This window comes from Lucilia sericata, unplaced genomic scaffold, assembly GCF_015586225.1.
Source record: "Lucilia sericata isolate MDLA Ls3-8-SP2 unplaced genomic scaffold, ASM1558622v1 Contig000278F_arrow, whole genome shotgun sequence".
NCBI classification, from domain to species: domain Eukaryota; kingdom Metazoa; phylum Arthropoda; class Insecta; order Diptera; family Calliphoridae; genus Lucilia; species Lucilia sericata.
Genome location: NW_023994303.1, coordinates 358,649 through 373,866, shown reverse-complemented (window position 1 = coordinate 373,866; position 15,218 = coordinate 358,649). Strand labels below are relative to the sequence as shown.

The 15,218-nt window shown below is 28.9% G+C and overlaps 1 protein-coding gene across 1 annotated transcript; it reads right to left on the bottom strand.

Annotated features, from left to right (window-relative positions):
• Positions 1–11,340: 11,340 nt before the first annotated feature.
• LOC119603170 lies at positions 11,341–13,972 on the bottom strand. Its single transcript, XM_037955122.1, has 2 exons — positions 13,924–13,972; positions 11,341–11,705 (listed from the first exon to the last, which is right to left on the bottom strand). The coding sequence occupies exons 1-2, from the start codon at positions 13,970–13,972 to the stop codon at positions 11,341–11,343; spliced, it is 414 nt and encodes a 137-aa protein (XP_037811050.1).
• Positions 13,973–15,218: the final 1,246 nt, after the last annotated feature.

Below are 15,218 nucleotides of genomic sequence, written 5' to 3'. Positions count from 1 at the left end.
TTGTTTCTCGTCGTGGGTGTCCACTTCATTTGTATTCCGATAATGGTACCACGTTTGTAGGCGCTTCTAAAATTCTAGCCAAAGAATTCATTAAAACCTCCCAACAATGTTTACTAGCAAATTATGAGCACCAAAATATTTCGTGGCACTTTATCCCTGCTGGTGCACCTCATATGGGAGGATTATGGGAGGCTGGGGTGAAAAGTTTTAAGGCTCACTTTCGTAAAGTTGCTGGTTGTCACAAATACACCTTCGAAGAGCTGTCCACTCTATTGTCCAAGATCGAGTCCTGTTTGAACTCCAGACCGATTTCACCTATTTCCACTGACCCTACTGATTTGTGCGCCTTAACGCCAGGTCACTTTCTTATTGGGACTCCTATCTTAACACCTGTCGATCCACAGGTTAATGATTCTTCGTTGTCCATGATAAATCGTTGGCAGAGACTGAAGGTAATCAATCTCAACTTTTGTTCCCGCTGGAAAAACGAATATTTAAAAGAAATGAATAAAAGAACGAAATGGCAAAGACCTCAAGTCAATCTTCCAGAAGGAGCATTAGTAGTGGTCAAAGATGAAAACCTTCCCCCGAACTCGTGGAGACTTGGTAGAATAGTAAAGGTGTATACCGGTTCGGACAATCGTGTACGAGTCGCCGATGTTTTGACCCAGCGCGGATTGATAAAAAGACCAATCGTCAAACTCGTTAGGCTTCCCGATGAATCCTAGGCTCGCTACATGTTTACTTTCTTTCCAATTCTAGCTCAACATGCCTAAAACTCCATCAAAGCGTCCAATTACATCCCTCCGTAGATACAACGTTTACCCTTGCCGCATCTGTAAGCGTACACATCCACTTCGAACTTGCCGAAAATTCCTCGCTATGTCCATCGCCGATCGTCTTAATGCCGTCCGAGCTAATAAGTATTGCATAAATTGCTTAGCACATGACCATTCACAAAACAGCTGTTTCTCCAAACATGGTTGTAAGCATTGTCATAAGTTCCATCATACCTTGTTACATGTGAACCCTAGACTGGTGAAAGATCTTATACCCACTCGATCTCGTTCGCGATCCAAATCACCCAATCCAGGACCATCCAACTCCACACGAAGACAAGAGTCGTTATCCCTTAACTCCGCAAACGAGTCGCCAACACCATCCACTTCGAAGTCAGCATCTCTAACGGCGATACTACGTCAAAACACCAATATCTTACTTCCAACAGTACTAGTAAAAATTGGTACCACTACATCTCATGCGCGGTGTTTGTTAGACTCTGGCTCGCAATTTAGTAGGGTATCGCGTAAGTTAGTGGATAAACTCAACTTAACAGCGTATTCTCTCCACGAGGAGACTATTTGTCCATTAGTGCTTAAGTCAAGATTTGATTCCTCTTCCCAGATCGAGGGTACATTCAGGGTTGACAACAGAATCTCCTTGCATACACCAGTCCAGTCACTTCCTGACTCTTACAAAAAGAATTTTAAAGATCTATTCCTCGCGGACTCAAAATTCTACGAATCCGCATCCATCGATATAATAATAGGCGTTGATCTGTATCCAAAGGTCATGTGTCAGGGAGTTTTCTCTAGGGTAGGTTTTCCCACCGCCCAAAGCACCATTTTCGGATGGACAATTTTCGGTCCTTGTTCTTTATAAATACTGAAATGCACTTTTAGACATATGTATATAGCGAATAACAAATCGTACTTAATTGAATTAAGTTATTGAATTCAAATAATAAAAACTACTTTGAATTGTATCCTAGTTTAAGATATAATATTGAAAAAAAAAACAATGAATTTTGAATAAAAATGTGTTTCTCCTTTCCTAAACTATTAGAAATAAGATAATCTATTGTATATTCTATTCTTGCAGAAGCAATATCTGGGACATGACCAGGATGGCATAGTTAATTGGTCATTGCATTCCTGCAAGGTGGGCGGCAATGTTAATGCCAAAAGAAGCTTTTCCGACCATGGCATTAATAATAGTGACGGCATTAGATTTCCCTGCAATTTCAATCGTATACGCAAGCTGAAATTTCTAAATAGTAGACTATCCTTGTCGCACACAATGCCTAAATGTATATGTCAACCTGGTCAAAATGGTGCCAAATGTTGCTTCCGTTTTTCCCTCAATATCAAAAAATCTTCTTGTCTGTTTGCCTCTAAAACTAACAGGTATAGTTTTCCTATCATTCGAATAAAATTCCGAAAAATCCTAATTGTTTTATTTTCCTTTTTTTTCTATTTCCGACGGGGATTTTATTTGTTTATGGGAATAACAAAATATTTTTAATTATTTTGTATTCTCATCTTCTCTGAGAGTTAATTGGCACCCACTCCATTCCAGCAATCTATCCTCATTAAAACATTGATTAAAACAGTGGTCCATTCGAACCGGATTGGAAGTATACAAAAGGCTCTCTGAGATTTCCATAGATTTCCATCACACGCTCGCTAAATCTTCTCCAAACCAAAAGGTACGTTTTGTTATTTGCTTGGTATATACATAGATTTAGTCGAAAAAGTGCATGCATAGAGGTTTAACAAGCATAGCTTTTTTTTGTTATTTTTATTTTGCTACACACGTGTAGCCGGCATAAATTAGAAATAAAAATTAAGAAGATTTAAAGTAAAAAGGAAAATTAAATCAAATTGAGGGAGAAAATTAAAAATCTGAAGTCAGGAAAGTAATTTGCAAAGAAAAGGGAAGAAAAAAAGCTATGCTTGTTAAACCTCTATGCATGCACTTTTTCGACTAAATCTATGTATATACCAAGCAAATAACAAAACGTACCTTTTGGTTTGGAGAAGATTTAGCGAGCGTGTGATGGAAATCTATGGAAATCTCAGAGAGCCTTGGTCCTTCGAACCGGATAATACCCTACCATGAATATTCACACTATGATGTGATGTAATTTGAAGATTTTTACAATCGAAGCACTATTTTAAATAGTTTAAGAATAGAAAAAAATCCACAACACTTACTTTGTGATCGACGAAACCTTCCTTGTGTGTCTTCTCGTGTTTTGGTAGATCTTCTTTGGTGCTTTTCGTCCTATATTTTTGATTTTAATACTCCTTCTTTCTGGTTATGGCTTTTTTTCTTCCCTTTTCTTTGCAAATTACTTTCCTGACTTCAGATTTTTAATTTTCTCCCTCAATTTGATTTAATTTTCCTTTTTACTTTAAATCTTCTTAATTTTTATTTCTAATTTATGCCGGCTACACGTGTGTAGCAAAATAAAAATAACAAAAAAAAGCTATGCTTGTTAAACCTCTATGCATGCACTTTTTCGACTAAATCTATGTATATACCAAGCAAATAACAAAACGTACCTTTTGGTTTGGAGAAGATTTAGCGAGCGTGTGATGGAAATCTATGGAAATCTCAGAGAGCCTTTTGTATACTTCCAATCCGGCTCGAAGGACCAATGTTTTAATGAGGATAGATTGCTGGAATGGAGTGGGTGCCAATTAACTCTCAGAGAAGATGAGAATACAAAATAATTAAAAATATTTTGTTATTCCCATAAACAAATAAAATCCCCGTCGGAAATAGAAAAAAAAGGAAAATAAAACAATTAGGATTTTTCGGAATTTTATTCGAATGATAGGAAAACTATACCTGTTAGTTTTAGAGGCAAACAGACAAGAAGATTTTTTGATATTGAGGGAAAAACGGAAGCAACATTTGGCACCATTTTGACCAGGTTGACATATACATTTAGGCATTGTGTGCGACAAGGATAGTCTACTATTTAGAAATTTCAGCTTGCGTATACGATTGAAATTGCAGGGAAATCTAATGCCGTCACTATTATTAATGCCATGGTCGGAAAAGCTTCTTTTGGCATTAACAATTAGGTTGTTGGAAAAATTCGTAGTAAAAGTTGGATGGAAAGACAAAATTTTGAAAATACTTTAAATTTTACTGTATTATGAATTAACACATGCTCGTTTTAAACATAAATAGTTAGATGGCAACTATTTTTAAGGACGAAAAAAATGTTTCATATTACTATTTTGTGAAATACTTTTTTTGTTTGCATTTGTTAATATATATGGTTGAAAAAAAATTATTAAGACAATTCGTATATTATTGTTTCTAAACAGTAAGTATTTTTAAAAATGCTGGTAATAGTGTTAAAAATTTGTAGTATGATCGACGATTTGGTCAAAATTGTATGAATGCAGAATAGGCTTAACACACTTTTGAAAAATTTAATTAAAAAAAATTTTATTTGTACCAAAATGTTTTTAATTTTATTTTGAATTCATCCATAAAAACTTTTTAATTTATTTATATTAAATAAGTCGGCCTGGTACTCTATATTTGTAGTTATTTTTCGTATTACTCAAGTAGTTAAATGCAGTTGTGTGTCCTTATGTTTATACTCGTAGTACAATTATAACTTTAATTGCTTTTATTTTTCTTTTCTTTTCAGGGGATAGTTATCAACAGATTTAATAAGAAAGTACTATACAGATTGTTTTCATATGTATGTGCAAAGGATAAATATTAAAAAAATTTTTTCAAAATTAAAAAATATAATAGATTTGTATGCTCCACTGATGTTTGTAGTGCAAAACAAATGGACTTACGTTCCTCTTGTCAGCACAAGGAATAAACGTGATTTTGCATTACCTCAGCCTTCACTTTTAATATGTAGAAGAATTTTGTGAAAATTTTCTACAAAAAGCTAATTTATGAAACATTTTATATAAAAAGAAAATTTGTGAAAAATTAATTTATAGAAAATTTTCTTTAATATGAGAATTAATCGAAATTTTTTATTAAAAGAGAATTAATCGAAATTTTTTATTAAAAGAGAATTAATCGAAAATGTTCTATAAAGGAGAACTTATCGAAAATTTCCTATAAAAAAATATTTGATCGAAAATTTTCTATAAAAAGAGTTTTTTTTTTCTATAAAAAGAGGAAAATTTTTTATAGGAAAAGAGATTTATCGAAAATTTTTTATAAAAAAAGAGATTTTATCGAAAATATTTTATAAAAAATTTTTTTTTTCGAAAATTTACAATAAAAAGAGATTTTATCGAAAATTTCCTATAAAAAGGGAATTTATCAAAAATTTTTCCTATAAAAAGGGAATTTATCGAAAATTTTCTGTAAAAAAAGAATTTAGGGAAATTTTCCATGAAAGGAGAATTTATCGAAAATTTTCTATAAAAAGAGTTTTTATCGAAAATGTTCTATAAAAAGAGTTTTTATCGAAAATGCTCTATAAAGAGTTTTTATCGAAAAATTTCTATAAAAAGAGTTTTTATCGATAAAAAAAGAGTTTTTATCGATAAAAAAAAGAGTTTTTATCAATAAAAAAAAGAGTTTTTATCGATAAAAAAGAGTTTTTATCGATAAAAAAAAAGAGTTTTTATCGATAAAAAAAAAGAGTTTTTATCGATAAAAAGAGTTTTTATCGAAAATTGTCTATAAAAAGAGTTTTTATCGAAAATTGTCTATAAAAAGAGTTTTTATCGAAAATTGTCTATAAAAAGAGTTTTTATCGAAAATTGTCTATAAAAGAGTTTTTATCGAAAATTGTCTATAAAAAGAGTTTTTATCGAAAATTTTCTATAAAAAGAGTTTTTATCGAAAATTTTCTATAAAAAGAGTTTTTATCGATAAAAAGAGTTTTTATCGAAAATTGTCTATAAAAAGAGTTTTTATCGAAAATTGTCTATAAAAAGAGTTTTTATCGAAAATTGTCTATAAAAAGAGTTTTTATCGAAAATTGTCTATAAAAAGAGTTTTTATCGAAAATTTTCTATAAAAAGAGTTTTTATCGAAAATTTTCTATAAAAAGAGTTTTTATCGAAAATTTTCTATAAAAAGAGTTTTTATCGAAAATTTTCTATAAAAAGAGTTTTTATCGAAAATTTTCTATAAAAAGAGTTTTTATCGAAAATTTTCTATAAAAAGAGTTTTTATCGAAAATTTTCTATAAAAAGAGTTTTTATCGAAAATTTTCTATAAAAAGAGTTTTTATCGAAAATTTTCTATAAAAAGAGTTTTTATCGAAAATTTTCTATAAAAAGAGTTTTTATCGAAAATTTTCTATAAAAAGAGTTTTTATCGAAAATTTTCTATAAAAAGAGTTTTTATCGAAAATTTTCTATAAAAAGAGTTTTTATCGAAAATTTTCTATAAAAAGAGTTTTTATCGAAAATTTTCTATAAAAAGAGTTTTTATCGAAAATTTTCTATAAAAAGAGTTTTTATCGAAAATTTTCTATAAAAAGAGTTTTATCGAAAATTGTCTATAAAAAGAGTTTTTATCGAACATTTTCTATAAAAAGTGTTTTTATCGAAAATTTTTTTATAAAAAGAGAATTTATCGAAATTTTTTTATAAAAAAAAATTATCGAAAATTTTTTTTAGATAAGAAAAAGAGAATTTATCGAAATTTTTTTTTTATAAAAAGAAAATTAATCGAAAATTTTTTATAAAAAGAGAATTTTTCGAAAATTTTCTATAAAAAGAGAATTTATCAAAAATTTGCTTTAAAAAGAGAATTCAAGTTAAAAACTATTAGGTAAACCAGGACGTATACTTAATTTCAAAACATATAATTATATAACACGTATACGCCTTAATAAACGTTAACCAGAGTTGGGGGTAGTGCACTAAATATTTAGTGCACTAAGGTTTTCACTAAATCCCACTATAGTGACAACATTTTGATTTTCCACTATTTTTCATCACTATAGTGGTAGTGAAACATATCGTAACTACCACTAAAAAAATTAGTGGTAGTGAAACATGTTTTAACTACCACTAAAAAAATTAGTGGTAGTGTACAATTTTTCCACTACCACTAACCATTAGTGGTAGTGAAAATTTTGCACTACAATAAAATAGTGCAAATTTTTAACAGTCACTACATGAATGCTTTAATTATATTATATGCACTAAAATCTCAAAAAAAATAGTGTTTATAAAAATATTTCAAACAAATTGAAAATATAGTCAAAATATTTTCATTTTATTATTTTTTATTGCATAAAAAAATTAAATAAAAACTTAAAATTTTTAAAGGTGTTATCACACGGCATGTATTTTACATATGTACTGTCAAATTTTCCATATGTAAAAGTTGTACATATCGTCTGATACATATGAAACATTGCATATGTAAAATACACATGGAAATATATATGTAATTTTTTATCAATTAGAGCATGCTCTATTTTTCTATGACAAACATAAACAAAACAGCTGTGTGTTTTAATGAAAATTCCTTATTTTTTTGTATAACTATTTTCTTATGTTTTTTTTATTACTACTTTAATATTAGTCTTAATTAATTTAATAAATAATAAAAATAAAAAATTATAAAATAATTCAATATAATGATATGTTTTTGAGTCCCATTAACATTAGTGAATGATTATATTTTTCCACTATCCTGTTAGTGGAGAAAAAAAAATTGCACTAAGCTGTAAAAAAAAGGTTTCTCACTATCACTAAATTAATTTTAGTGAAAATTTTTCTTTTACCACTACCACTATTGCTTAGTGAGGCTGTTATTTTTCAACTCACCACTAAATAGCTATTAGTGATAGTGAAAAATTTTGCACTATCACTAAATTTTAGTGGAAACTGGAAATTTAGTGCACTACCCCCAACTCTGACGTTAACTAAGAGAATTTCAGCATTTAAGGATTTTCTTAAATGGTTAAACAAATTCCTCTTCATGTGTCACCATAAAAGTGTAAAATAAAGTAGAAAAATACGTCTTTTAGAACTGACCTTTGTGATAATTTATTATTTTCCTTTATGTTTTTTAATTTCTATTGTTGTTTTATAACCTGATTTTAATTTCAGCGAGTACTTTGCATTTTTCATTTAATGTCAAGTCATGTAATTGAGATTTCTTTTCTTGTTATTTGTTTTTTCTCATTCATTTTTTCTACACTTTGTGTTGTTGCTTTTACTGTATGAACGTTTGTTATTTTGTTCGATATGAATCATGGCAAGTTTATTTTACACATACTCTTTATACTTATACACACACATAGAGTGTATACATATCTGCAAGTATATGTTTGTATTGTTAAAAATGCAGCGAGAAGAAATTACAACAACAAATTGCTAATTATAAAAACAAGCAACAAATTACTAGTTCATTTAAAAAAGGAGTGTAAAAAGGCAATGGAAAGGAAATACCAAATACGGTTATAAAATATGTATTATTGCAGTTACCTTGGTACCTTCTTCATTCTATGAGGACTTGTACCTCGTATTATTTCCATTAAAGACATGTTGTGTAAAAAAAAAACTTTTTAGTAGCAGACATAGTGGAAAAGTAAAGTTTTAATGGAACAATAATTAAATGCTCTAATTAAAACCAATAAAAAAGGTTTGTTGTTTAAAGGAAATATAATTAATAACGGTTATTGTGAGTATAAAGTATGGCTATGCAAATATGATAATAGTATTTTAGAGGTGAAAGAATACAAATTTATGAGAGTCAATTAAACCGATATAAAAACGAACATAGCAGAAACTGTCACAAGTGTTGGCCATGACATTTGAAATAACGTAATTGATTTAAAGAATCATTTCTACTGTAAATATTGCTGCTACTTTATGTATCGCTGTTAAACTATATGAAACTATTGGTACAAGGATACTTGTTTCAATAGTATACAAAACAGTATAGTTAACTCTAAAAATAATACATTAACTGAAACAATTTTCTAAATTTATATTTAAATTCATAGCTTAAAAAGATATCGATGAGTTAATAATTTCATTGTTGAATTTTATATTATTTTCTAAATTTATTAACTATTTTATTTCAAATTACTTTTACTTTTTTATCCCAGTAGAAAAATATTTGCTATTTATATTTAAAATATATATTCTCCTAAACTTACATAAATAAAAATAAGTTTTAACTAAGTTCTCAATTTCCCATAAATATCAGAATTAATGAAAGAGAGAGTTTAGTGGGAAAAATATAAATAGTTATATAAATATAATCTTTTAATTATTTTTTTTTTTCAAAATTTCATTTAATTTTCAAATGTACGTAAATATAGCGTATGTGAAAATTCCCATTTGCATCATAAATCACTATAAAATAGACAGATTTTAAAATAGATATTTGCATTTGTATGCTTACGAGATACACAAATATATTTTTATTTAACAAACATTTTGCAAATATTTATGTATCGAATTGTTACTATGAGTAATCAGATGTACCTAACATATACATTTGTACTTTAGGTACTTGCAAATATACGTTTATGTTAGTATTTATGTATTTGTTTAAAAATATTTTATTTTCTATTTGCGCAAATTTTGTTTATGTCTGTATTTATAATCTCACCAAAAACCAAATAAACTTGCAATGTATATGGTTGCATTAGTTTCATAGTTTTGTTAGATTTTTAGTTAAGTTTTATAAATTAATTTTTAAATAAATTCAGGTACCTAAGGATATCATATTCTGTGAACTGTTTCGAACTTACGAAAACATATTTCGTGATATTAGTAAATTTTGAAACGAAGTATATTACCGAAATTCAAAGATACTAGGATGATTTTTATTACCTCAAACTTGAATTTGTTGCCAACATAAGATTTCATATGATAATAGAGATATATACACACTATGTTAAAATTTTACAGATAGAATTTCCCACCCATCTGTTTGTCTTTTTGCACCTAGATGTAAATAATTATGCAACATCAGTGGAATGTAGTTATTGGCAACCACTATACTCAATTCATACATTTCTACATATGAAAACAAACAAATATTTACATTAAATAACACACATACTTTTGTATATTCCTACCTACAATTAGAGCTTTTGTATATATAAAGTGCCAATAGACACCTTTCACTAGTTATATTATCGCATATCTAAAAAGTTGACTACATATCACATATTGTAATGAATAGTAAACATTTGATCATATTTCTCAAAAAGTTTATGAAAATAAATTGTAGAAAAAATTAATTTTTTATAAATGCCACTTTGATAACCACATTTAGTGCTTACAGTGGCTGTATGGCATATATCTGACTACAGGCGAAACTGAAAGTATTCGTTTGCATTTAATAAATTTCGTTTGCATTTAATAAAACAAAATTAACATATAATTCCTACCTACAATTAGAGCTTTGTATAAATAAGAGACCAGTTCTCAGTGGTGAGAGCTTCTGACTACAAAACGATAGACAACTAGTTTAACCCCAGTTTCAGAATAATTTTGTATACCCTACACCACTGTAGTGGGGAGGGTAATATAAATTTGTGCTGATGTTTGTAACGCATAAAAATATTGGTCCCACCTTAAAGTATACCGATCAACTCAAAATCACTTTCTGTCCGTCTGTCCGGCTGGTTGTCCATGTAAACCTTGTGCGCAAGCTACAGCCACAATTTTCAAGATATTTTGATAAAATTTGAACCATACGTGTTTTTTGGCACAAGGACGATGACTATTGAAAATGATTGAAATCAGTCCATTATCCATACTAGCCCCCATACAGCCTCACCTTCCGATTTTGGGTTTTTAACTCATAACTATGTAAAATGTACTATTATTTCACCAAAAATTGGCACAACTAAGTTTTATGTAAGCATAAATGTCCATCCCAACTTTTATCGGTCGTCGTCCAAAACGTCCAAAAATCTACTTATAATTAATTATATATACACAGAGAAAACAGATTCGTTGCCACAACCGAATTTGTTTCCAATCGAATTTGGTCGGTTACAACAACTACCACATAAATTGGTTGCAATTACCGAATATTTCATTTGTTAAAATTATGTTTTTAGAACATAGGTAAGTTGTTAGCACCGAATTATCGATTGAAGTCATTGATTAAGTAGTTGTCATAATTACTTATTTTAAAATACAATTCGGTTACGGTGACCGAAACTACCAATATTAGTAACCAATAAAATACTCGTATTGTTTTATATTTATTTGATTTTTTTTTATTTCCTAGTAGATATGCATGTACATATAATTTGTTTTTACATTTTAAATTCAATCCTTACTGTACGTTCATAAATCCATTGATAGCGCGAAACTGCAATATTTTAAATAAAACGTACTTTGCAGTATTTCTTGTTTCATATTTACATATTGTTACAGATCTTACTAATTCACAAAACCTAATGTATTTATGAACGTACTTACATTTTTTAGTTTACGTCTACATTTCTACTAAAAAGAAACATAATAAAATATTTGGAATTGACAATTTACATATATGATGCCAATCTTATTCGCGATGCCCACCAGATCATAATCACAGGCAGGTGAAAATAAGCCTTCTTTAACCATCGATGTATTTGATGCAATTTATGGTTGGTATATATTTCCTTGGGTAATTGGGGTTGCGGGCCAATTTTAATGTCTTACGTACACAGGTAATGAAAGCGCTCTTGATAATATCGGTCTGAGTCTTTTTAGCCTTCAACAAAGCTACAGCCTTAGCCTTCGTGGTACCGTTTTGTACCTTCGAGCCAGGTTTGGTAGCAACTTTATTGTACTTAGCAGCAGCACGAGCCATGGAGCTTCTTGTCAGCAGCAAGCTTCTTCTTGCTAGGAGCTTAGTATCAAAGGCGGGTTTTGCTGCAGTTTGCCTTTTTCCACCAGCCGAAACCTCCTTCTCTAGGAAGGAGGTTTCCGTTGGCTTTTCTATGAAAAAAAAAAGAATTGTAGTAATGATATAACACTAAAAACTACACAGCTTACACACATTTGTAGTTGAGATGATCTTGATATTAGGAGTTTTCAAATTTAAGATGATCAATTGTAGTTATGGGCACACAGCGTTCTGAAAATAAACGTATAATGTTTATTCTCTATATTTTAAAAGGAAATAGTTTTATTAACTTACAATTGTTCGTAAAAATCTGCAGAACTTCCAATTATTTGCAATTTTTCATTTTATTTATAAAATTTTGCTCTTTTTTATTTCCTTATTATTTTAGTACTAATTTTTTTTTAAATGTCAAGTAAACTTAATCACATGTATATTGAATTCGGTTGGAAATACCGAATTATTCTTTATTTTGTCAAGATAACCGAACTTTATATAGATTTAATTGAATTATTTTGGTACCATAACTAAAAACAAATGTTTGGCATTAATAATCAAAATTTTGATTACAAGTACTGATATTTACAGTTAAAGCAAATAATTATATATTTAATTCGATCTTGCTAAATAATATAATTAAAATAACCGTTTATAAAGCTCAAGTTGGTTAGATTAACTGAATTACTAGTTAGGCGAACCCTAGTTCCATCACAGTTATGTTTTTTCAGTTGTAATTATATAAAATATGTTGAATGTATTGTTTTTTAATAACTACAACTATTTTTCTCTTATAGTAAACAAATAATTATAACTGTGATCGATTTCCAATCGATCTTTTTTCTGTGTGTAATTAGTTTAATTATGATATCGCGATGAAATTCAGCATAACTAACCTTTCTATAAAATTACAACCATTTTGTTAGAAATTTAGATTTTCATCAATAAATTGTCGAACTAGTTCTTCGTACTGCAGGGTGTGTAATTAGTTTAATGGTATTAGGAAATTTTGTTTATATATAGTGATAGGCAAGTAGCTTATAGGGCGATAATCAGGACGATATTGATTGATTGATTGATTGATTTCAGTAGACTAGTCCATTGTCTATACTAGTCCATAGGCTAATACATATATATGGGTCAATGGTCTATTGGCTAGTCCATTGAACAATTAATTGACCCATATATTAACTGGTCTATTGACAATATACTCATCATTAGTTTAGCCAATAGACCAGTTCATATACTAATCAATAGACTAGTGAACAGACTTGTCCATAGACTAATTAATAGGCTTGTTACTAGACATGCCAACATACTAGTTTATAGACTTATCAATAGATTAGTTTTTAGACCAATGAAGAGAATATTTAATATACTAATCAATAGACTACTAGTCAATAGACTAGTGCATTGACTTGACCATAGACTAATTCATAGACTAGTCAATAGACTGAACATGACTAGACAAGTCATGTCAGTCACATCAAATCAGTGAAAAATTAAATTTATCTCTAATCAGAGATGAGTTTAATCAAAATGAATATAATAAATAAATTATTATATATAATTAATTAATGAATTAAACAGTTGGAATGAGTAATAAGTATTATTACTCAGACTAACTTGTAACTTCAATTAGTCATCTTGGCATTTCAGCTTTAAAATGATTCACTATTTTAGAATTTTAATATCTATACAAAACATACTAAAGGTACGACATATGTATATGACAAAAAAGACGTAACCTCACATGATTTCTATAATAATAAATAATGGGAAACAAACAATAAAGTCGTTATAAAGTACAACAACCAATAAAATCTTAATGCCGATTTTTTAGGGATCACATATTTTGTCAAATATTTGATAGGTGTGAACGTACCTTAACTAACAAGCCTTAACAAAACAAGTCTTCACTAAAATTCCAATATATGTATAAACGTTTACTTAAAAAAATTGCTTTAAAACAACAACTTATTTTATATACATTTAAATAATGTTATAATCTTTTATAAATGTAATTTGCACTGAATTGCATTTAACGTTTAACAATTACATACATACATTGCAATATACTACTTATACATTTATAAATAAAAACATTTAGCATAAATAAAATAGCAATAATAAACAACTGAACTTGAAATTCTTTCGAAATGCACATAAATAATATTGCAAATAATAATAATAATAAAAAACAATAAAAAATGAATGAAATGAAATAAAGTTTTAAATACAATTGCAATAAAATACATTATACGTTAATTTTTCACAACTGAAGTCATGTCAAATGTTTGCTGTTGTTTTTTTTACTTTTGCTACTGCTGCTACAATTTTTAGTTCCGCTACTAGTTCGTGCCATTGTGTTCACTTCCTTTCAGTGTTGTACGGCGAAAATGAATTGCAGGGAAATGCAATTAATCAAAATAACAATAACAATAGCAGCAATAACAGCACAACTGAGAACTGAGAACTGAACCAAACAGAACTAAATGAAATGAAATGATGAAATGGAAAAACTATACATTTTAAATTGAGCACAGTGGGGTTGAGTCTCCAAAAAAAAAATTAACTAAATTTAAAATAACTATATTCTAACTAAAAGTAGCGATAAAAACAACCTATGAAGCATAACAATGAGAACTCTAGGCGGGTATGGAACTTGAAAAAATCACACAGATACCAACATTTGCTTACCATCTCGAAGGTATACCACAATATTAAATTTTATGGTGTTGTACAATTAACTCATTATTTATGGATTTGTTGTCATTTAATTACCATTTAGTTCCACTGTTCGTGACCATAAGATAGTCTGCCTGAATGTATAAGTGTGATTGTATACGTGTTGATATCAACAGAATAAAAAAATTTATATATAAATATATTATAAATGAAAAACAACAAAAATAATATACATAAATAAATAAAACAATAACAATAAATAAAAGCGTACATTTATGCAAGTAATGAATGAATTGAACGAATAAATGTTAACTCCTTCACTCACATACTGCTTAACATATACACAGGAGACTAAAGGAGTTATTTGTTTTAATTTTTTTTTCTTTGTTTTCCTTTTTCTACCTACTGACACAATAAATAATGAATATTTACAAATATATACAGATATTCATTGTACCTACTGCATACGTACTATGTAATGTATTTATTTATATGATTATATATTGTGAAAATGCAAGCACATGCATATTTACAAACACACTCATGTGAGTGTATGAATGTATGTATGTACCCAGCAGTTCGACAAAGAGACAATGCATCCGAAAAAGCCAGTCATTTCCACTACCGTCTAACCACATGGTTGGCTCTAATTCGACTTTTGTCACATATATACTGTCTGTGAACGAGGGTGATGATAATCGTCACTTTAGTGTCCCTTTGTAAGCAAGAGAGTGGACACTTAAAAAACAAAATTAAGCTTTTTGTCTGCCTCTTTGTAATATATTGGGTGACGATTGACTTCCTCGTAGGACAAGCACATGTTAATATAGCTAGTCACCTGGGCACTCGGTGGCTAGTGGTAACCCTAAGTGCCAGGTTATATAGGTAGTTCGGGACTGTCTGAACGAACTGATAGTTAGTGT

Coding starts and splice junctions, on each gene's coding strand:
- LOC119603170 (XM_037955122.1), bottom strand. CDS start 13,972: ATGGCACGAACTAGTAGCGGAACTAAAAATTGTAGCAGCAGTAGCAAA. Junction 11,706..13,923: donor TTGTAGCAGCAGTAGCAAAA/GTAAAAAAAACA, acceptor TTTTTTTCATAG/AAAAGCCAACGGAAACCTCC.